The 24,228-nt window shown below is 42.7% G+C and overlaps 1 protein-coding gene across 4 annotated transcripts in view; it reads left to right on the forward strand.

Moving 5' to 3' along the window:
* The first annotated feature begins 259 nt into the window (after nt 1-259).
* adck1 (aarF domain containing kinase 1) overlaps nt 260-24,228 on the forward strand; it is a 76,512-nt gene continuing 52,543 nt past the window's right edge. The window contains exons 1-3 of one of the 4 annotated variants that reach the window (XM_075447543.1): nt 260-322; nt 1,500-1,638; nt 1,721-1,804. In XM_075447543.1, coding sequence (XP_075303658.1) covers nt 1,507-1,638; nt 1,721-1,804 — 216 coding nt within the window. In that variant the 5' untranslated portion in view covers nt 260-322; nt 1,500-1,506. Of the gene's footprint in view, nt 323-443; nt 509-659; nt 749-1,499; nt 1,639-1,720; nt 1,805-24,228 lie in introns of those variants that run through there. The other 3 variants (XM_075447541.1, XM_075447540.1, XM_075447542.1) reach the window with 3 other exon arrangements.

Raw genomic sequence — 24,228 nt, forward strand, 5'->3', positions numbered from 1 at the left:
CTGTCATGTTTTTATTTTTTCACAAATATGAGAACGATAGTCAGAAATACCATTAAAAATGCATAGTTTTATGTAAAATAACATCACAAATTTTCGCCGACCTCCTGGCCGACTGTTTGGGGGGGGGGGGGGGGGGGGGCAGTAAAAATTATTTTCATGGGGCCCAAAAACCCTAGCGGCGCCCCTGCTAACAGCTGTAACCGTGACGCACGTCTTAAGACGTAATCACAGCCGCCGGAAATGTAGTTTAAACTTGTCCTAACCGATACAACCCATAGCACAGCTTCCATCTACTGAAAACATCCGGAACACATTCCCAGAGGTACTGAGTGTATCCCGCCGCTTTCACACGTCCTCAGGGCTCAACAGTAACTGTAAATTCAGCCACTTTCAGCTCAGGTAGGAAATACATCTCCCAGAATTCCTTGCGGCCGCGTCAAAAAACTGGCGAAGAGGTCAAAAACAAAACCGGTAAGTGAGCGAGAGACGCGGCGCGTGCGGAGAAGCGGTAAGGTGGCAGTTTGTTCTGATTGTTCTGTTTGTGCCCGCGAGCGGTTCGGCGTGGCTCTGACCGTTGTCTCCCGCATACCCGCTACAGCACGCGCGCGTTACAAAAGATGTTGCGTAACACACATGCATAGGCAGTGTTTAGGTCACATCCGCCATATACTGTGCGGTACTGCGGTCCTGTGTGAACCGGGCACTTCTGTTGGGATTCACAGGTGGTCCTGTGTCTGGCTGCCTGGGGGTGAGTGCCGAAGTGAAGAGTGGGGTCTGTTAACTTAAATCATCTGTGGTGTGTCACTTAAAAGCACGCGAGTGTTCGCCCACGAACAGGCAAACTTTAAATTAGTCGTTTTTCTAATGCAACGCTGCGATGTCCACAGGTGAAGTGGAGTTTACTGTCATAAAATGACCTTTATCAGGGTTATTTTACCTTAACTGCGAGTTATAAAAAGGTAGAACGTTTTTAAGCTCTTTCAGTTCTGTCCACTGAATAATGACACAGTGTAATAATAATAATGTCATGTGTTGGTATCTGAGGCTGTATTTACCTCAGATAATTTTCTCATATTTCCTGATGACTTTACAATAGAAAGGGGGCGTTCTTTCTTTTTCCCAGGATAGATAAGCTTGTGGACTTTCAGAAATGATAAAGCCCACATTTTATTTCCCAGTGTTTTGCTGTGATATGTTTTTTTATTCTATTCTATTTGCTTGTTTTGCCTTTAATTGTTTACATATCTTCTATACTGTACGCTGTTGCAACACAATAATTTCCCAAATTGGGATGAATAAAGTATTTATCTATCTAACTGGACGTCCGGCTGGTGATGTTTAAGGTGTGGAGCAGCTGCCAGGTTGGCTGCAGACTCTGTTCTTCACTCTTATCCACACGTTCCTGTCGGCGTGACATTGTTCGGGCGGCCTTCACACAGTTATTTTCTCAGTAATCGCTCCGAACATTGAATGAAAGCTGCTTTTATCTCGTCCTGCAGTCCTCTGATGGCGGGCCGGCTCCTGAAAGTCTCCTCTCTGGCCTCGGCGGTGTTGGCCTCCTCCGGGTTTTACCTCTACAACAGACCGCTGGACCTCAACGACCTGAGCGTCGTCCGCTTCGGACGAGCCGCGGCCGCCGTGAGTGACCGCGCGTTTCTGACCCGTTTGGCTTTCAGATGCATCCTGAAACGGGTTTAAACGCTTTCGTGTTTGCTTTCAGACGGCGGTCATCAGCTACGACTACCTGACGGCTTTCAAACATGTGGAACACGGCACAGAGGAGTACTGGACGCTCAAGTCCGAGGTAAGGCCACCGCTCATCATCAGCAGGAAACCGTTTCATTTAATGAGTATATGTGTAGTGGCCATAAAAAACTAATTAAACTTAGGCTGTGTTCGAAACCGCCAACTACATACTGCATACCACATACTACGTACTACGTACTGCATACTACGTACTGCATACTACATACTGCATACTACGTACTACGTACTTGCAAACTGCATACCACATACTGCATACTACGTACTGCATACTGCATACTGCATACTACGTACTACGTACTGCATACTACATACTACATACTGCATACTACATACTGCATACTACGTACTACGTACTGCATACTACGTACTACGTACTACATACTACATACTACATACTTCCATACTGCATACTGCATACTACATACTGCATACTACATACTACGTACTGCATACTACGTACTACGTACTACATACTACATACTACATACTTCCATACTGCATACTGCATACTACATACTACATACTGCATACTGCATACTACATACTGCATACTACATACTACATACTACATACTGCATACTACATACTACATACTGCATACTGCATACTACATACTGCATACTACATACTACATACTGCATACTACATACTACGTACTGCATACTACGTACTACGTACTACATACTACATACTACATACTTCCATACTGCATACTGCATACTACATACTACATACTGCATACTGCATACTACATACTGCATACTACATACTACATACTGCATACTACGTACTGCATACTTCCATACTGCATACTACGTACTACGTACTGCATACTACATACTGCATACTACGTACTGCATACTACATACTACATACTACATACTTCCATACTGCATACTGCATACTGCATACTACATACTACATACTGCATACTACGTACTGCATACTACGTACTACATACTGCATACTGCATACTGCATACCACATACTGCATACCACATACTGCATACTACGTACTGCATACTACATACTACATACTACGTACTACGTACTGCATACTGCATACTACGTACTGCATACTGCATACCACATACTGCATACTACGTACTGCATACTTCCATACTGCATACTACGTACTACGTACTGCATACTACATACTACATACTGCATACTACGTACTGCATACTGCATACTGCATACTGCATACTACATACTACATACTGTATACTGCATACTACATACTGCATACTACGTACTACGTACTACATACTTCCATACTACATACTGCATACTACATATTTCCATTCTACATACTGCTTACTACATACTGCATACTACATACTACATACTCATCGATCAGACAGTATGCAGAGTGTTTACCCACAATGCATCTCGCTCCTGCTCGAGCTGAAATCAGCCGGCCTGAAGCTGATTTCCCTTAAGCTCTAAACTCTGTAAACTTTAGCAACATTTGAAACATTTTCAGGTGAGAAAGTAGTCGTTTAGATCCCCAACGTGTTGAAAACCTGACAAAATACCGGCTGTTTACAATTTTGTTCCCACGAATTCGGCGCTACTAAAGCTAGCCGCAGTGAGCAACGCACTTCCTGTTATTTTCACAAAATAAAATACCCGTTGCCTTTTATCATAGGGAAAGCCATTACCATACAATTGGTGCTTTTGTTTTGAAAACAGGAAGTGAACCTACCCTCGTTGTAGCTAGCTTAAAACTGCCGTTTTGACAGGAAATGACGATCGTCGACGTCACGTTACGTTGCATCTTGGGTAGTTTGAGTATGAGTAGTGACCTCATGATGCATACCCAACATTTCAGAGAATCTAGTATGCATCCGGGAACTTAAAAAAAGTTAAAGTTAGTAGGAGTAGTGGGAGAAGTATGCGGTTTCGAACACAGCCTAAAACCAAACAAAATCAAAAGACCACTGATGCACCATGGGGGATGTGGTTTAACGCAGGCAAAAGAAGATGAAAGTCCAAGATGAATTCTGGCGTTTTTCTGATTATTTATTTCCAAACAAACAAAAGAACAAAGAAAACCTGCTGCTCTCTCCTTTTTTCCCTGGTAAAAAAACATTGGCCCACCCAGGTGCATGCTGGGACTCCAGGTGCCCAGTGGGACCCAATTACCAAAAATATTCTAAACAAATAACTAACAAGGAATATTAGCAAAAAATCTAATCGAAATAAAGCGCTGAAATTAATCAAATAAAGTTAGTCATAATTAGCTAATTAAATTTACAACTAGAACCAAAAAACAAAAACTAACCTTACAAATAGCTCCTTCAATATGGTATATATTAATTTATAGGGATAGTTATATATATATATATATATATATATATATATATTTTTATATTTATATTTACAAGGATATGTGTGTAGTATATATTTATTTTTGCGATTATATATTTATGAAGTGTATATATGGCATATATTTATATAGGTGTATTGTAGTTGGGATATTTACAAATTGAAGAGTAGTTAAAAAGTGGTGTGAAACTAAAAAAGTATTGTACTTCTTCCGATTCCTTTTTCCAACAATGTGCGGTTTTGTTTTGTATTAGCACTTTATGTGATTGAATTTTTTTAATTTTTTTTAATTTCTACGTATAAATAGTTACATACATTTTCTTTTTTACACATGTTCGAAAATAAAAATCTATCAATCAAAAAAAAAAACAACTCTACATACAGATACAGATAGTTCCTCTGTTGATCCCAGAGGGAAACCGGTTAGCATGTTAGCTGTAAGCTAGCAGTAGATGCTAGCAAACAATGCTTTCTCATCAGCAGTGATGGAGCAAGCCGGAGATGTACACAGCGTAACTCGTAGTAACGCATGTGTACCGTTAATTACTGCCTTTAAACACTTTGGATATATTAACCTCATTAAACAGTTGTACTCTGAGACCATATTTATCAGAAACATGCCGATAATGGAACGTTAGCACGCCGAGAGCGGTACATGGCGTTCAATGTAGCAGCGTTTGTCATCTATGATCAGGTAAAAGTTTGATATTCAGACTTTAACTGCCTGAGTTGGCATCGGATTGATGAAACCGTGCAGGTGTGAATGAAAACATTACTGTTACAGTAACCGTGTGGACTGTGAGCTGCTGTGTGTATGAAGCAGTTTGAGTGGTGGGCAGGATCGTGTTGCATCAAAGTTTGTGCAGGTGTTTGTTAGAAGGTGGCGGCTCAGCCGGGCTCGCTCAGGTGGGCGCCGCAGTAAAGGTCAGAGACCAGCTGCTCCGGCTGCAGAGCGCTGCAGTGACCCCTGAAGAGCGGCGTTCAGCCCGGCTGGCCTCGCTCTCAGGCGGCTGGTTGGCCCCTCGGGCCCCGCCGGTCAGGCCCGGCTGCACATGCTGATTAGAATTAATGCAGAGAGGAGGCCCAATTATCCCCGAGCCGTAGAGGTGAGGCGGCAGAGCTGCAGGGTTAGTTTTCTGTTTAAGTTTTCTGTTGCGCGCTCAGAGGACGGCGGGGGGAGATGAACGTTCACCTTTACTTAGTCACGCTCTCATTCCAGGCAGTAAAAGAGTAAGAATCTGCGTTCTGTTGGTGCAAATATAAAACACACTGAGCACGAACATGGCGGCAGAATAAAGACGAGTAACAGAAACTCTGAAACCATTTTTATGGGTGCCAGTAAGTGCGTTCCTCACCGTATCATCATCATAAAGGAACAAAGAGTCCTCAGATGGAAACTTTGTGTCCTCTGACTTCATGCGTCTCAGATTCTCTTCTTTGATGAAGTCACTTCGCACTCTTCTGATTGCTGTTGCATGATGTGATAACGACGCACCTTCAAACGTCTCACAAAACAGCGTCCACATCAACTTCTTCTTCTTCTACTGTTAAACTTGTTAAACTTTCACCAAATGGAGACATTTTTAAATCCAGGTTAAAGACATTTCTGTTCTCATGTGTCTATGCATGAAATCTGCACGCTATCTTTGAACTTATCTGGACTGTTGCTTGTTTTTAAATTCATTTAAATGATTGTATTTGTTTCTCTTTATATTCTTTTATGTATTTTAATGCTTCTTCCACTCCCTGCTGCAATGCTTTTATTTTATGTGAAGACTTTGAACTGTTTTGTACATGAAATGTGCTACAAATAAATTTGAATTGATTTGATACGCCTTTTTATGGCGGTAACTCAGCTGTTCTCTTGTGCAGAAGGTCACGCTTCTGCCTCCCGGACACCTTCTGAAAAAAGATCTTTAACAGAGTCTCCTGACCCCAGATGTTGCAGGCTCACTGTTTGTAAGAGTCGAGCCCAGCGTTCTGCTCCGACTGAATCAGAAACGTTGGTTCTCTGTCGGTGTTTTGCTGTAAATGACTCGCTGCTATCGGCCGCCCTGCTCTCTAATGATCCGTTCACTCTTCCAGCTAAATTGGCCTAAATCTGATTTTCTTTTGATCCTGATACCGGTGCAGATCACGTGATCGCCCTCCCAGGTTCAGGGTAAATATGTGGATGGGCTCTGGCTCAGAAACGGGGCTGAAGATGCTCTCTGAGCTCCGACTCTAACCCGGTTAATGAGCCCTCGGGCCTGCATCTCATCTTCCTGCTCGTGCTGTTTGTGTTTCAGCCCGGCGTCCCTCAGCCGGCTGCTTTCAGCTCCTCTTTAAGAGCTCGACTCAAAAGCCACTCGAGCTGCCATTCTCCCAGCCTCAAAGGCTTCCGAACCGAGGGGCCATTCACCGCCAATTAGAGCGCATCGCAGAGCATGTATGGGAGCCCTGTGAGCCCAAACATGTCTGTCTTTATGTTAAATAACAGAGGAAGGACCGGATCCACTCAGCTGGGCTGAATGTTAAACATGTTGAACAGCAAAGCTCGCCTCCTGGAGCCTGGATGTCTCTTCCTGCCTGGTACATGGATGCTGGCCTTCCATCCCATCCTCTGTCGGTTCCTTTCCCAGCTTCAGTACCGGGTCTTCTGGGCGGGTTTCCACCCGCAGGTTTGTGAGGCAGTAAAAGTCCACCCTCTCACACTGGAAAAAATGCCCCTCCAAAAATAAGTAAGAAAAACAACAAATAAAAGACGTTTTTGCTTGAAATAAGCAAAAAAATCTGCCAATGGAACTAGTGAAAATCGGCTTGTCAAGATTTCTTGAAATAAGATGTGATATTTAGGACTTTTGAGATAAAAGTGATCTTGAAATTAGCTTAAAAACCTCTTCAAATGAAAAAAAAAGCTTGTTTCATGTGAAATCCGACTCAAAACAATTTGTTTTCAAGACTTTTTCATTTAACAAGATATTCCAGATGGTCGTTTTTCTGAATTAAAGCACCCTGATTATAGGAATGTAATTTCTGAAGCTGTTGCTCGTTATGAACTCAGATCTTTGTTCGGTCCGTGCGCCCTTCGGAGCTGCTGGTGCAACAGATTAAAGACAAAACAAGGAGAGAAATGAAAACAGTGGAAGAATAAAAGCAGCCTAAACACCGGCTGATGGAGACGGGTCCTTATCTCTGCCCTGATTACACAATCCCCTCCTTTTACCCCTTTTACCCCTTTTACCCCTCCTGCTGCTCAGTTCAGGCTTCTGTTAGAATCTCATTACAGGCCAGCAGCTGATGGGGAAGTTAGCTGTAGCTTACTTAGCTCGCATGAATAACGCATGAGTAACGTTTGAGGGGGTTCGATGCCTCGAATGTATAGATTTCAAACTACAGCAGTTCAAAATGCGACATTTAAAGTCTTTGATTTAAAGAGAAAAGATGCGTTCAGGTTCCTTTGTTTAAAGAGAAAAGATGCATTCAGAAAAAAATTCAACTTCAAAAAATTCAACTTCAGAAAATTCAACCTCAGAAAATTCAACTTCAAAAAATTCAGTGGAAAAAGAACCAGACTTAACATCCGGGTAAACAGGGAGAAGCAATCGATCCCTGTCTCAATTCATCCAACGGCAGCCAATCAGGTTCCGCTCCATTGGACAGATTGGCACAGAAAAACTTCCATAGAACTCCCAGATAACTGCAGGTCTGCTTCTGCTTCTGCTTCTGCTTCTGCTTCTGCTTCTGCTTCTGCTTCTGCTTCAGCTTCTGCTTCAGCTTCTGCTTCTGCTTCTGCTTCTGCTTCTGCTTCTGCTTCTGCTTCTGCTTCAGCTTCTGCTTCTGCTTCAGTTTCTGCTTCTGCTTCTGCTTCTGCTTCTGCTTCTGCTTCAGCTTCAGCTTCAGCTTCAGCTTCAGCTTCTGCTTCTGCTTCTGCTTCAGCTTCAGCTTCAGCTTCAGCTTCTGCTTCTGCTTCTGCTTCTGCTTCAGCTTCAGCTTCAGCTTCAGCTTCTGCTTCTGCTTCTGCTTCTGCTTCTGCTTCAGCTTCAGCTTCAGCTTCAGCTTCTGCTTCTGCTTCTGCTTCTGCTTCAGCTTCAGCTTCAGCTTCAGCTTCAGCTTCTGCTTCTGCTTCTGCTTCTGCTTCTGCTTCTGCTTCAGCTTCTGCTTCTGCTTCAGCTTCAGCTTCAGCTTCTGCTTCTGCTTCTGCTTCTGCTTCTGCTTCTGCTTCTGCTTCAGCTTCAGCTTCTGCTTCGGCTTCGGCTTCGGCTTCTGCTTCTCCTGCATCAAACCTTCAAACTTTCCTGCGTTTGATGGTTTGTTGTCAGACTGAACAGTTTTCCCTGCACCTCTCCCTCTGTTTTACTTTTTAAAGCGTCCTATCCAAAGCACTTTGAACCGCCTCGCTGTTGAGGACAAACACGCTGATGTGTAATGATCCCTTCGCTTCATTCGCTGCGGGAGGCAGAGCGGCTTCGGGGAAGCGGCCATTTTGAAGGCGGCTTTTCATGTTTGAGATGAAAAGCAGAAACAAAACGCCGATTCAGTCGGAACATCTGCGCGGTGTCGTGCACATTCTCCATCAGCTCCGCCTCGAGTTACAGATAAAGCGCCGCCTTTCACCCCCGTTAGGCTGGATGTGTTTCTGAGGAAATCAAAGGCTCGGCTTCTCATCGGCTTCTCTGCCTCTGAGCTCCTGTTTCTCCATCGTTTAGCTGACTCACTGACTCACAAACCTGCGCAGACCAAGCACACACGGACCAGACTTCCTGCTTAGTATGAGCAGAGCGAAGCTGTTTGTTCCTCAGACTGAACACACTCAGGAGGAAGCGGCTCTCAGCTTTAATTATCAGCTGCATTCGGACATCAGGTCCTCCTCGAATTTTGTTCTAATAACTGCCCTTCTCCAGGGGAACTGTTTCAGTTTGCATTCAAACTTCAAATTGCAATGGTTCCAGGAACTGAGGGCCGTGGTCCCTAGTTCCTGAAGGCCGTGGTCCCTAGTTCCCGAGGGCCGTGGTCCCTAGTTCCCGAGGGCCGTGGTCCCTAGTTCCTGAGGGCCGTGGTCCCTAGTTCCCGAGGGCCGTGCAAGTCCTGTAATAGGTCAAGTCAAGTCAAAGTCAAAGTCACCTTATTATTGCAATTTTACCTGCAGAATCTGATCTTAATAAAGTGAAAACACAAAGATATAAGTAACTGTCAGTAAACATCATTGGCCAATGTGTCCAACCTGTCCACCCCGTATCATATCAAGCTAACGTTAGCTAACTACCGACTAGGCTAACAGGATAATATTAGCTAATATGACGAGCACTCACTGGTCAGAACGGATCTTCAAATGACGAACAAAGTTGGAAGTTGTCGTCTGGCTGTCTGAGATGTTGATGCCGCATGTCTTGCACTGAGCTGTTCGTCTTTTGCCGTCAAAATGGTGATTACGAAAGCCGAAGACAACGACTCTCGGTCCCGCTGACATGTTGATGCATATCTGATATGAGTTTATTCTCTCCAATAAACACTAAGGTATGCAGAGAGGGCATGGCTGACTGACAGGGTAGGGATCCAATCAGGACGCCATTCTCAGCCTGCGCTCCCACCGGGTAATCCATGTTATTTTTTTAATTATTAATTTTATATTCAAACTGAAAACATGAACTGAATAATTCTCAAGTCATTCAAGTCATCGTGTCTCAAGTCAAGTGCCGAGTCTTTGACTTCCAAGTCCGAGTCGAGTTTTTTTTTGTCAAGTCACAAGTCATCAAAACAGCAACTCGAGTCCAAGTCGAAGCCCCTTTCACACTGAGGAAGAACCCGCGTTTAATTCGCGAATTTAGTGTGTCCGCTGTTCCTTTCACACTGACGACCCGGGCTGGCGCGTCAACTCGACTCGCCATTCAACCCGCGTCGGACCCTAGTCTTTTTGCCGAGCCGAATTTGATGTGAAAGTAATTGACGCGGGGTGGGCGTGGCGTACCACCACAAAGCAATTGCAAGTTTGAGACGTGGTTCCAGTGGTTGTCGAAAGTTTGTTACCTAGTTTCACAACAAAGTCGAAGGTTTGCCGCGACATCCGAAAATGCTTTCTCCACTCGTCGTCGTCAAAACTGTTCAGAGCATTGGACCGAAACACCAACCCTGGTGGTCTTGCCATCTTCCACACTCTTCTTGCAGACACTTTTGTGTTCAGAGCCCCGACAGCTAAACGTCTTCGTCGATTGCGTCGACGCTGTTCGCGTTCTTCTGCTTCAAATTGTCGAAGGATTTCCTCAACTTGGAGATTATAGTGCTCTTGTATTCTCCGCATATGTTCTTCGGCGGCATCCCACGTTGTGACCATCCACACCCTTTAAAATAACATCTCCATGAACTGCATATACAATTGCAAAAACAAGTCCTCAAGGTGTCCCGCCATCGTTGGTTTGAAACATTTGATGCAGACAGGTGTATTTAGGACAATTTGGACTCGCGATGGTAGCGGGTCTCAGTGTGAAAACAGCTAGTGACTCGAGTCCCCATCTCAAGAAGGATCTTAAAGAGAAACTTTCTACTGATGATGCTCAGCTGCCGTTCAGCTGTCCGCCAGCAGATGTCAGCGTTGGACCGCCACATCGGCCCTGCTCACAGGGAGGGGGCTCGGCTGGGATGAGTGGCCGCTGCCACTCCTGGAGTTCTCCCTCTTGTGAGGAACATGTAAATACCGGGTGGGGCCAGATAACTGCCGACCTTGACGAGCTCGTGGCAGCAGCTTATCAGCCGAAGAGGTCCGAGGCGGGAAAATCCTTCAGGGACGTGGAGAGGAGGGAGCGTTTAACATTTGCTTCCCAGCTGCCTGCTGTGGTTATATCATCGCTGACAAGCCGGCGTCCTGCAGCAGCAGCACCAACACGCCACACCAACACGCCACACCAACACGCCATTTCTCCTTGGCTGGCGTTTTCTGCCAGCCCCCCCCCTGCTCGGCGCCTCGGAGAACCAGACTTTCCACGTACTGTGTTTTTAAAGGAGGGGCCAAGAGAGGAGAACCTGGATTTAATTAGATAAAATACTCCACGTTTCACTTTAGAACAGTTTGATGTCAGATCCTCCAGATTTGAATTGATTTTCAGTTGCACAGAAACATCTTTGCAGCAGAGATGTGTCCAAAGGGCACGTCCAGGGGACGTGTTGTTTCCATGGTGATCCACCAAGTCAGCTCTCTGTTAGCGATGTGTTTGTTTGTTGCAGAGATGGGGACTCGAGTCGCTGTGACTTGGACTCGAGTCGACTCGAGTCGCTGCTGCTGTTCTTAAAATTTGATCTACTCGTTATTTGGTTTCCACTGTAATGAACTTTTTATGTAAAAGTCATCACTTAGTTTCCTTCAGATGGATATATTAAATAAAACACCAGAGAGTCAGTATTTTGGTTTTTGTAGCACGGGAGAAAACTCTGATAGTTCTTTAGTTTGATCGACAGTCTGACTCGCATCAGTCCAGTTGGTTTGACAGTATGCAGAGCGTTTACCCACAATGCATTTTGCTCCTGCCCGAGCCGAAATCAGCCGGCCTGAAGCTGATTTCCCTTAAGCTCTAAACTCTGTAAACTTTAGCAACATTTGAAACATTTTCAGGTGAGAAAGTAGTCGTTTAGATCCCCCACGTGTTGAAAACCTGACAAAATACCAGCTGTTTACAATTTTGTTCCCACGAATTCGGCGCTACTAAAGCTAGCCGCAGTGAGCTAACGCACTTCCGGTTATTTTCACAAAATAAAATACCCGTTGCCTTTTATCATAGGGAAAGCCATTACCATACAATTGGTGCTTTTGTTTTGAAAACAGGAAGTGAACCTACCCTCGTTGTAGCTAGCTTGAAACTGCCGTTTTGACAGGAAATGACGATCGGCGACGTCACGTTACGTTGCATCTTGGGTAGTTTGAGTATGAGTAGTAACCTCATGATGCATACCCAACATTTAGGAGAATCTAGTATGCATCCGGGAACTTCTCGCTTACTCAAACTCGCATACTTACTCAGAAAGTTAGTAGGAGTAGTAGGAGAAGTATGCGGTTTCGAACACAGCCAGTAAGATGACACAACATGTTGTGATGATCTTTGACCTCTCTGAGTTGTGGTGTAAACACTCTTCAGTATTTTTTTGTCTTCATCTCGTGTTGTTGTTGTTGTTGTTGCTGTGTTAGCTGCGTTACCATTCAGGATCCATCATGACGTCTCACCAGGTGAGTGTTCACACCTGCCCTGTTGCTGCTGGACCTAATCCACGCTCTGCAGACTTTGATCAAATGTTCCTTCTTATTAAATCCAAATGATTTCCAGGTGCTAAATGTGATGGTTCGTTGTTAACTGTTACGGTTTGTGGGAAGAATGTGGTTGAAGGACCCAAATGCTGGAGATAGATGCCGACAAAACATGAAAAGACGAGACTCATCAGAACACTAACGAAACTAGAACTGCAATAAGTGGTTGTAACGGCGAGGATCTGACAAAGACTGAAGATCTATGTAGAATAAATACTGTGGGGACAGTGACTGGTGAGCAGCTGGGAACATAGAACACAGGTGTGGCAGCGGAGCTAATGAGCCGAACAGGGAAACTGAGGAAAACTACTGGAGGAAGGTTGGAACAAGAACAAAACTGGCCTGAGACAAGACGAGACACAAAATGAAACGCACAGAAAAAAAGGAACAAAGACAAAACATTAGTATTATCCCCTAAAGACTGAAGAGACCCAGATAACTCAAGAACGCAAACAAACAAAGTTTCAAGCAAAATGCCGAAAAAGAACAAGAACAGAGGGCAACAAATCAATCAGACTGAGTTATTAAGTGCATGTAGACACCTTAATCTGACTAAGAATTGGATCGGATCGGATTATTGGCTAAATTACAATCAGACTGAGTTGTTAAGTGCATGTAGACACCTTAATCTGACTAAGAATTGGATTGGATGGGATTATTGGCTAAATTACAATCAGACTGAGTTGTTAAGTGCATGTAGACACCTTAATCTGACTAAGAATTGGATTGGATGGGATTATTGGCTAAATTACAATCAGACTGAGTTATTAAGTGCATGTAGACACCTTAATCTGACTAAGAATTGGATTGGATGGGATTATTGGCTAAATTACAATCAGACTGAGTTATTAAGTGCATGTAGACACCTTAATCTGACTAAGAATTGGATCGCATTATTGGCTAAATTACAATCAGACTGAGTTATTAAGTGCATGTAGACACCTTAGTCTGACTAAGAATTGGATCGGATCGGATTATTGGCTAAATTACAATCAGACTGAGCTGTTAAGTGCATGAAGACACCTTAATCTGACTAAGAATTGGATCGGATCGGATTATTGGCTAAATTACAATCAGACTGAGTTATTAAGTGCATGTAGACACCTTAATCTGACTAAGAATTGGATTGGATGGGATTATTGGCTAAATTACAATCAGACTGAGTTATTAAGTGCATGTAGACACCTTAGTCTGACTAAGAATTGGATCGGATCGGATTATTGGCTAAATTACAATCAGACTGAGTTGTTAAAGCAATACAATGTAACTTCTCAAAAAGCCCGCTCTGGAGCTCCCCCTACAGGCTTGGAGGTAATGTACGGTTACACTGTCGTAAATACAACACCCTTTCACTTTCACTTTTCACGTTTGTTGACGAACCGGCGAGGAGTCAGAAGGTGCAAGCTATGTTGACCAAGAAGGTAAGAGTAATCAAATGTACCTGGGAGCGTGAGAGGGGTCTATTTGTTTTTGCGGTAGGTGTGCCAGAAAGCAAGTCGCAGTACTTCCGCTCAGCTCCCGGGCCGCTCCAGCAAAGTTACATAGCGCAGTTTTTCCAACTCAGACCCCCGAAGGGCATAGGAGACAGGCCAATCGTAATATTAAAACTCATTCTAGCCACACAAATTTTTTCAAGCTGTTATTTTAAGGTAGAAATGTTACATAGTATTGCTTTAAGTGCATGTAGACACCTTAATCTGACTAAGAATTGGATCGGATCGGATTATTGGCTAAATTACAATCAGACTGAGTTATTAAGTGCATGTAGACACCTTAATCTGACTAAGAATTGGATCGGATCGGATTATTGGCTAAATCACAATCAGACTGAGTTATTAAGTGCATGTAGACACCTGAATCTGACTAAGAATTGGATCGGATCGGATTATTGGCTAAATTACAATCAGACTGAGTTATTAAGTGCATGTAGACACCTGAATCTGACTAAGAATTGGATCGGATCGGATTATTGGCTAAATCAAAATCAGACTGAGTTATTAAGTGCATGTAGACACCTGAATCTGACTAAGAATTGGATCGGATCGGATTCAGACCCCGAGATAACTGGGTTGAAAGTCACTCTAAACCTGCTTGTAGACGCTGAAGCACGTGGTGAATCAGACTTTGCGTTCTGCGCATGCTCCAGATGTTTTCCCGGGGTCGTGACCCGGAAGTCAAAGGAGACGATATTCCTGTTGTTGTCGCCGTCAGAAAGAAACAAACAACGCGATGGAGAATGCTCCGTTGGGCATCGAGTTTGTGCAACAAGCAGCTCATCACAGACCAAATGTAGAGGGACGTAGCTTCATCTGGCTCTGCGTTCTCCATCTTTCTCCAATGCCTGAGTTTGTTGTTGTTGTTGGTGGTGAAGAGGTCAACAGGAAGTGGCTCTATTAGCAACAGCTGGAATGGGTACAGCGCCACCTATCATACCGGGGTATGACACGCTTTGTGCCTCTGATCCCATTCATTCACCGCCAGATATCCAAGGAGAATTACCCTCGCTCAGCTCATTAGGGACCGAGCAGTGAAACTGCAAGGACCCTAATGTGGTTGGTTGGTTGGTTAGTTTCTTGGTTTCTTGGTTGGTTGGTTGGTTGGTTTCTTTTCTTTCTTTCTTTCTTTCTTTCTTTCTTAAAGGTGCTCGAAAACTCATGAAATTTTGCAAGCACCACCTGCCAGTCAACGACATGAAAAATCTGGACTTTATATTTTTGGGAGTCGCTCACTGACTCTGTAGCGCCCCCTCACTGGGGTTAGTTTCACGTGGGACAACAAAATTCGGTACACTCATTCATCATGCCCAGACGCACAAAAAAGTCTCATGCCTCCATGGTCCCACGTCCACAGGAAGGCGGCCATTTTGGATGGAAGGTGCGTTTTGGTGCCATTTTTGACCGATTCCACGCCTTGCATATGATCGAACTCGTCCTACAGATTTAATGCTATAGACCTCAAACTTGGTCAGGTTACTCTTAAGACACGGGGGGGGGAAAAATCATGGAGAAACTTTTTTCAAAACTCAAAGGCTGTGGCAACGCCTCAAAGTTCGATGACTCGCCATAATTACCCTTGCTCAACTAAGGAGCATAACCCAACTATAGCTATAATGGAATTAATCTCACCATGTAGACCCACTGACTGCTGGTCTGGTTTCTGCTGGTGTAATAAAGGTGTTTTGATCTGTAGCAAAACCTTCATCAACCAGATTTTAAATGTAGAATGAGGCCATCGAGCGGTTTATGGCTCATTTTATTCCAACCAAGGACCAACATTGTAATAACATTGTTGATGTTAGAATTTGCTTCGTGGTCTTTACGGCACTCGCGCTCAGTGTTCCACATCTCACTTCTTTCTACACTGAATTAATCATTTTCAAATAAAACTCATCTGATGTGATGAAAGCAGAGGGATATTCTTAGCATGCATGACTCGGATGCTGACTGGAGTCCAGGCATCGGGAGTTCAAACACGTCTCCGGATCCAATGTGAAAGCGTTGCTATTCGGAGCTGTTCCGCCCTACTATTACCACCCACCTTTGTTTTAGTCCAGGCTTTCTGTTGGCCTCCTAAATGTGTGATTTAAAAGCAGACGGCGTGCGGCCGCTATCTTTCCACATTACTGCAGTGAATGAAAATGAGTAAAAAGTGAAGATGGGTGCAGAAGGAGGAGGTTTCTGGGGAGAAAATCAAAAAGGTTTATAGATAATTATTCTAAAAGTGTGGCAAAACAAGCCTCTGGGTGACTTTTTTTCACTTTCAGAGGTTTAGTGAAATCATCACATTTACATTTTAAGCTTTTTTTTAACAGAAGAAAGTCGAGAACGAGCAGCAACATCCTGCCTGTGTTGGTTTATAGCATCAAAGTTTGGACTTTCACTCGGTGATCCTGTTGAACAGGGAAAGTTTGATGGTGGTGGATAAATGGGCCACAGAAAGGATTCGTGTTTCAGAGTGGAAGGACATTTCTGTACCCGTATAAATTATTTTGGATGTGTCTTATGTTCAATATAATTCCCTGACAAGGATTCACAGGCTGATTTTTGGCCAGTTTAACTGAAGAAAAACTGTTTTAACCTTTAAATTAGGGCTGGACAAGTTAACTCGTTATTAACGCGTTAACGCATTTATTATTTAACGCCGCTAAATATTTTATCGCGCATTAACGCATGTTTTTTTTTTTTAAATTTAAATTTATTATTTTTCTTTATTTTTTTTTAAAACAAACATTTTGGGGGGCTTTTGTGCCTTTAATGGATAGGAAATTTCAGAGAGACAGGAAGCAGGGGGCCGAGAGAGGGGGAACGACACGCAGCACAGGGCCCTCTGACGCGGGACTCGAAGCGGGTTTTTATTTTGGCTTCTATTCTGTGAAAGTCTGTTGCTCACAGGCTTTTATTCTGTAAAAGTCTGTTGCTCACAGGCTTTTATTTTGTAAAATTCTGTTGCTCACAGGCTTTTATTCTGTAAAAGTCTGTTGCTCACAGGCTTTTATTTTGTAAAGGTCTGCTGGTCACAGGCTTTTATTCTGTAAAAGTCTGTTGCTCACAGGCTTTTATTCTGTAAAAGTCTGTTGCTCACAGGCTTTTATTATTGTAAAAGTCTGTTGGTCACAGGCTTTTATTTTGTAAAAGTCTGTTGCTCACAGGCTTTTATTATTGTAAAAGTCTGTTGGTCACAGGCTTTTAATTTGTAAAAGTCTGTTGGTCACAGGCTTTTATTTTTGTAAAAGTCTGTTGGTCACAGGCTTTTATTCTGTAAAAGTCTGTTGCTCACAGGCTTTTATTCTGTAAAAGTCTGTTGCTCACAGGCTTTTATTTTGTAAAAGTCTGTTGCTCACAGGCTTTTATTTTGTAAAAGTCTGTTGCTCACAGGCTTTTATTCTGTAAAAGTCTGTTGCTCACAGGCTTTTATTTTGTAAAATTCTGTTGCTCACAGGCTTTTATTCTGTAAAAGTCTGTTGCTCACAGGCTTTTATTTTGTAAAGGTCTGCTGGTCACAGGCTTTTATTCTGTAAAAGTCTGTTGCTCACAGGCTTTTATTCTGTAAAAGTCTGTTGCTCACAGGCTTTTATTATTGTAAAAGTCTGTTGGTCACAGGCTTTTATTTTGTAAAAGTCTGTTGCTCACAGGCTTTTATTATTGTAAAAGTCTGTTGGTCACAGGCTTTTAATTTGTAAAAGTCTGTTGGTCACAGGCTTTTATTTTTGTAAAAGTCTGTTGGTCACAGGCTTTTATTCTGTAAAAGTCTGTTGCTCACAGGCTTTTATTCTGTAAAAGTCTGTTGCTCACAGGCTTTTAATTTGTAAAAGTCTGTTGCTCACAGGCTTTTATTTTGTAAAAGTCTGTTGCTCACAGGCTTTTATTATTGTAAAAGTCTGTTGGTCACAGGCTTTTAATTTGTAAAAGTCTGTTGCTCACAGGCTTTTATTTTTGTAAAAGTCTGTTGGTCACAGGCTTTTATTCTGTAAAAGTCTGTTGGTCACAGGCTTTTATTCTGTAAAAGTCTGTTGCTCACAGGCTTTTATTTTGTAAAAGTCTGTTGCTCACAGGCTTTTATTTTGTAAAAGTCTGCTGCTGTCTGCTGTGGAACAGGAAAAGAAAGTAATCGGCGGATCCACCAAACATGGAGAAGGGTACGGAACTTTTACTCGGCCATTTTCATGTTAAAGTTCTTCCAGACGGCGGAGTGGACAGAACCAAAGTCATCTGTAAACACTGCCAAGTTGAATTGTCTTCTCAGCGTAGTAGTTCCAGTCTAAAATATCACTTAAAGGCAAAACACACAACTGATAGCAGCAAGTCATTCAAGGAAACAGACAGTGGAGCGAGGCTTCTACATAAAAACTACAGAAAGATGCTGATGTTAAAAGTGTGTTTGCACAACAAATGTTATGGCACTTTCATTCATATGGCAGCACATTTAAAATAAAGCTAAATGCTAAAAGCTATACACTACTTTTGGATTCATTTTGGGATTCTGCGTACAAATGCGATTAATCGTGATTAATCAGGGAAATCATGTGATTAATTAGATTAAACATTTTAATCGTTGCCCAGCTCTGGTTTAAATTGATCTTTAAATTACTTCAAGAATCATAAAACGAAACTAAAACTAAAACAAAGTTTTCTCATCACTGTGTTCCCAGGATAGTGCGCGTTGAGCTCGGCTGATTCTCAGTGATCCTCATCCTTCTCGGGGAGTTTAGGAACAATTACCGAAGCATGACAATAAGATGCAGAGCATGAAATTAGCTGCAGCTCCGCTCCTCACTCTTCATCTTTCCCCCGCTCTCCGACTCTTCTACTGGTGTCGCAGCGTGCACGCTCAACTCCACCTGTGTTTTCCCACCGGGAAATAAACGGCCTTTTTACACTGGAAAAAATCAAAGTCTTACCAAGTATATTTGTCTCATTTCTAGTCAAAATATCTCATTACACTTAATATGAGACACAACTGCCTAACAGGTTCTATTTCAGCCAGATATAGCACTGGAAAAAATGCCCCTCCAAAAATAAGTAAGAAAAACAACAAATAAAAGACGTTTTTGCTTGAAATAAGCAAAAAAAATCTGCCAATGGAACTAGTGAAAATCGGCTTGTCAAGATTTTTTGAAATAAAATGTGATATTTAGGACTTTTGAGATAAAAGTGATCTTGAAATTAGCTTAAAAACCTCTTCAAATGTAAAAAAAAAAAGCTTGTTTCATATGATATGTGACTCAAAACAATTTGTTTTCAAGACTTTTTCACTTAACAAGATATTCCAGATGTATTGTATTAAAACAAGTCCCTATATCTGGCTGAAATAGAACTTGTTAGGCAGTTGTGTCTCATATTAAGTGTAATGAGATATTTTGACTAGAAATGAGACAAATATACTTGGTAAGACTTTGATTTTTTCCAGTGAGGGACTTAATTGAAGACAATACATCTGGAATATCTTGTTAAATGAAAAAGTCTTGAAAAAATTTTTTTTAAAGTCACATATCACATGAAACAAGCTTTTTTTTTTACATTTGAAGAGGTTTTTAAGCTAATTTCAAGATCACTTTTATCTCAAAAGTCCTAAATATCACATTTTATTTCAAGAAATCTGGACAAGCCGATTTTCACTAGTTCCATTGGCAGATTTTTTTGCTTATTTCAAGCAAAAACGTCTTTTATTTGTTGTTTTTTTCACTTATTTTTGGCGGCCCGAGCCGATTCCAGCAGCAGGATTCCTCCTGAATGCTGGGGCACTCGCAGACGAGCGTTATCGACTACAGAAGCTTAAATCTCAGCATAAACACGCTCCCCCCCCCCCCCCGTGACAGGCGGCGAGATGAGCCTCAGTGAACTGAGTAACGAGCTAATCATGAGCATCCCGCTAATAAATAGGTCTTGTTCATAGTCCAGTAATCCCGGTCATTTAGCCCTGGTGTGGCTGCGGAAATCAATTACTGCAGCTGGTCTCCCAGTTCAGCTGCGCACGGCACGTGCGCACTTTTAACTCCCATCGCACGCGGTCTGTTCTGGGTGTTTCTGTGCCATGCATCATGTTTATACGTTTTTAACTTATCTGTCAAACCACACTGGAAAAAAATCTAAATCTTACCAAGTATATTTGAGTCGGATTTCATATGAAACAAGCTTTTTTTTTACATTTGAAGAGGTTTTTAAGCTAATTTCAAGATCACTTTTAACTCAAAAGTCCTAAATATCACATCTTATTTCAAGAAATCTTGACAAGTCGATTTTCACTAGTTCCATTGGCAGATTTATTTGCTTATTTCAAGCAAAAACGTCTTTTATTTGCTGTTTTTTTTACTTATTTTTTCCAGTGCAGGGTTCATCGTACAGTTGTAAAAGAATAAGAGAAAAACCTGAAGGCGGTTGGGCTGATTGATCGCGTCGTTGCTGTGAGGATCTGTGTCGAACCGATTGAACCACTGTGTGTAATCTTCTGCATTTACTCTGCAACATGATGGGAGAGCTCAAAGAGAAGGGAGCGGGGGGGGTGCTCCCAGAAAACAATTTGCCATCTGTGCTTAATGGCATCTGAAGGCTGTCCGCCGACCGGGCGCCGCAGGGACCTGGCCCCGAGGCCCCGAGCTTTCACATAAAATACCCACAAACACCGAGTCCTCCTTAAACTGTTCTTTAAAAACGAAAAAACCAGAGGCATGTTGGTGAGATTTTAGCCTCGACAGCAGAAGAGATGAAGCAGATGGTGGTCTGAGCCACATTCATGCTGGAAAATCAGATTAATTTGGAATGACCTGAACGCTTCTCTTCTGGTTTTGGTGGATTGTTTCGCACGCCGGTTCCAGTCAGCAGCAGAATTATTCTCAGAGAAGTGTAGACTTCAGATAAATGTGAAGCTTGCTATCTGTGACAGAAGTTCTTCAAACTGTAGTCGGATGAAGATCACAGCCTGCTTCTGTGATGAACCCTTTTCCGTGGTCTGCCTGAACAATGCAAAAGATGTGTTCCTGAAGGCAGCACGTGTTGCTGTAAAACCTCAGCGAGCTTTTGACTTTGGCTGGATAAGATTGCCACCTTTCATCACTGGAAAAAAAGCCCCTCCAAAAATAAGTAAGAAAAACAACAAATAAAAGACGTTTTTGCTTGAAATAAGCAAAATAATCTGCCAATGGAACTAGTGAAAATCGGCTTGTCAAGATTTCTTGAAATAAAATGTGATATTTAGGACTTTTGAGTTAAAAGTGATCTTGAAATTAGCTTAAAAACCTCTTTAAATTAAAAAAAAAAAGCTAGTTTCATGTGAAATATGACTCAAAACAATTTGTTTTCAAGACTTTTTCATTTAACAAGATATTCCAGATGTATCGTCTTCAAACAAGTCCCTATATCTGGCTGAAATAGAACTTGTTAGGCAGTTGTGTCTCATATTAAGTGTAATGAGATATTTGGACTAGAAATGAGACAAATATACTTGGTAAGACTGATTTTTTTTCCAGTGATGTAGGTGACCTGGGTTCAAATCCCCTGCATGAAAGGTGCTACTTCCAGTAGGGGTCCTTAGGCAAGACCCCTGTTACCCTACCTGCCTACCTGTAAGGCGCTTTGGATAAAAGCGTCTGCCAAATGCATAAACATAAACATAAAGCATTGCTCATTGGGGCCCTGATCCAGAGCCTGGCTGCAGGGACTGGTTGCTGACAGCAGGCTGGATGCTCCTTTGGCTCTTTGGCTCTTTGCTCCATTTCTTCCAACAAAGATCTGGAACTCTGATGGCTCTGACCAGTGTGGTAGAAGATCAGAGAGGGAGGGGAGAGGTAGAGGAGCCTAGGTGCTGGTGGATTTTGTTGACCTTCTCATTGAAAAACAGGAGGAGAAATTTGCAGGTTTCGGAGGAGTAGAGGTGGGGGGGTAGGGAGTCAGGGGGGTTTAAAGATGCTGTTGAATTCGGTAAAAAGAGCCCTGGGCTGTGTTCCAAACCGCATACTTCTCCTACTACTCCTACTAACTTTCTGAGTTAGTATGCGAGTTTGAGTATGCGAGAAGTTCCCGGATGCATACTAGATTCTCCTAAATGTTGGGTATGCATCATGAGGTTACTACTCATACTCAAACTACCCAAGATGCAACGTAACGTGACGTCGCCGATCGTCATTTCCTGTCAAAACGGCAGTTTCAAGCTAGCTACAACGAGGGTAGGTTCACTTCCTGTTTTCAAAACAAAAGCACCAATTGTATGGTAATGGCTTTCCCTATGATAAAAGGCAACGGGTATTTTATTTTGTGAAAATAACAGGAAGTGCGTTAGCTCACTGCGGCTAGCTTTAGTAGCGCCGAATTCGTGGGAACAAAATAGTAAACAGCCGGTATTTTGTCAGGTTTTCAACACGTTGGGGATCTAAACGACTACTTTCTCACCTGAAAATGTTTCAAATGTTGCTAAAGTTTACAGAGTTTAGAGCTTAAGGGAAATCAGCTTCAGGCCGGCTGATTTCAGCGAATACTGGAGGAGTCCTCTAACGTTATAGAGGCAGCGGCGGGTAGTCGGGCGGTGTGCTGAGGAGATGGGACGCGTTCGCCAGCTATAGCAGAAGCATGGCGCGATAACAGCTCAAATGAAGATAATCGAACAAAAAGAGAGGGTTAAAATACTAGTTTGAGTTAGAAATACGGTCGCCATAGAAACACGATTTTTAAAAAAGAGTAGCGGCAACAAACACGCCAGCGTTCACTCAGAAGAGCTGCTGATGAACGAGGGTTCTGGGTGCAGCGCCGTCTGAGGGGTCAGAGGTCACGGGGGTCCAGCTTAGGCTCGCTCCCTGAAACTGCTCCAGATTCCCTGAATGCTTTCATGATATTCTGCTCTGCAGAGGCAGAAATACGCAGATCCCTTCCAGTCTTTCTCTGAGGAACTTTGTTTTAAACACATTTGTGGACAAACTGGAGCTCCTCTGAGCATCTCTGCTCCTCACAGACTCCAAATATTCACCCTTAATGTCCCTATAACAGCTGTTTTTGGATTGTGTTGCAGAATTGAAATGCTAAAGTGATTTTATATTCATTGATTTGAATATAAAATGTAGTTTAAATGGACGTATTAATTGGCTAATTAACTTGAGAAGACGAAACATCAAATATCTTAGTTTCTTACGCTCTGCAACGAGATAAAAGCATTTCTTTTTCCACATCGGAGATGGAAGATGCCGCTTTAGGGCCAGATCATGGTTATAATCAGCTGTTAGAAATAACATCATTCTTATTGTTATTCTTAATTTGTTTTTTGTTACTTGTTGCAGACCTTAAATGCAAAAATTGATGTTTATTATGAGACGAAACGTGAAATATTATTCTTATTTATTATTATCTATTATAATTTTTTATTATTATTATGTATTATTATTATTATTATTTTTTTTTAATTATTCTTATTTTTTATTATTTTTTTTTTATTCTTATTTGTTATTATTTATCTCAGACGGCTCCTTCAGATTTCCGGCTCCACCTGAACACGCTGTCCGGAGGTTTTGCTCCGCGCTGCAGTGCAGATCATCGCTGCTCGTCTGCAGACTCTCCATCGCTATCAGATCAGAGTCGGGCGTTTCCATGGCAGCGACTGAAGCTGCATGATGTGTGTCTGCTTTAGTTTCGGGTTTAACTGATTCTTATTCCATCCATTTGATTTTAGGTTTCCATCTTTGCTTCCTTTATCTCCACCCTGCTGCCTCCTTTCCTCTCCGCCTCTCCATCCTTTTCCTTCCCTTCCTGCCAGCTGTGAGCAGAGGATGATCGTGGTGAAACCCGGAGGCTTCGTGCCTCACGCTAACCCGTTAACGGCCCGGTTTGATTTACACCGCGCACGCGTGGAGGCGGTGGCCGGCCTCAGCCAATCCCTCGCCACCGTTTCCCCTCGGTCTCTCAAAGAGCAGCATCGCCATGGTGATGTCATCCTCAAGCTTTGATCCCAAACCGATGCAACGTTTTTCTTCAGCATGAGCTTCCAAACACGATCCCTCAGAACACGCCGCGGCTCGTTGGCGGCCGATGATCAGGCGGCGTGACGGCGATTCGATCTGCTGAGGGTTAAAAACCGTCTGAAAGGAAAATAATCGCCGAAGGCCCGAAACCAGATGCAGAGCTGGACAACTTCTCTGTGTGAGCCGTGCTGTTTGTGCACGTCGCGTGTGCACGTTTCCTGTAAAAACAGACGAGGCCTTCTTCTTCTCTAAGCATCCCGGCCTGCTCTGATTGGTCAGCGGCCTGAACAGGCCCCTCCCACCATCTCACTTCAGCTCAGATTTAATAATCTGAAAATGTTCGTTTAAGCATTAAAGTTATTATTTTCTATCAGTTTGTAAAGATAAATATATATAAAGATAATATAATGTATATATAACTAAA

This window comes from Odontesthes bonariensis, chromosome 17 (genome assembly GCF_027942865.1).
Source record: "Odontesthes bonariensis isolate fOdoBon6 chromosome 17, fOdoBon6.hap1, whole genome shotgun sequence".
Lineage (NCBI taxonomy): Eukaryota > Metazoa > Chordata > Actinopteri > Atheriniformes > Atherinopsidae > Odontesthes > Odontesthes bonariensis.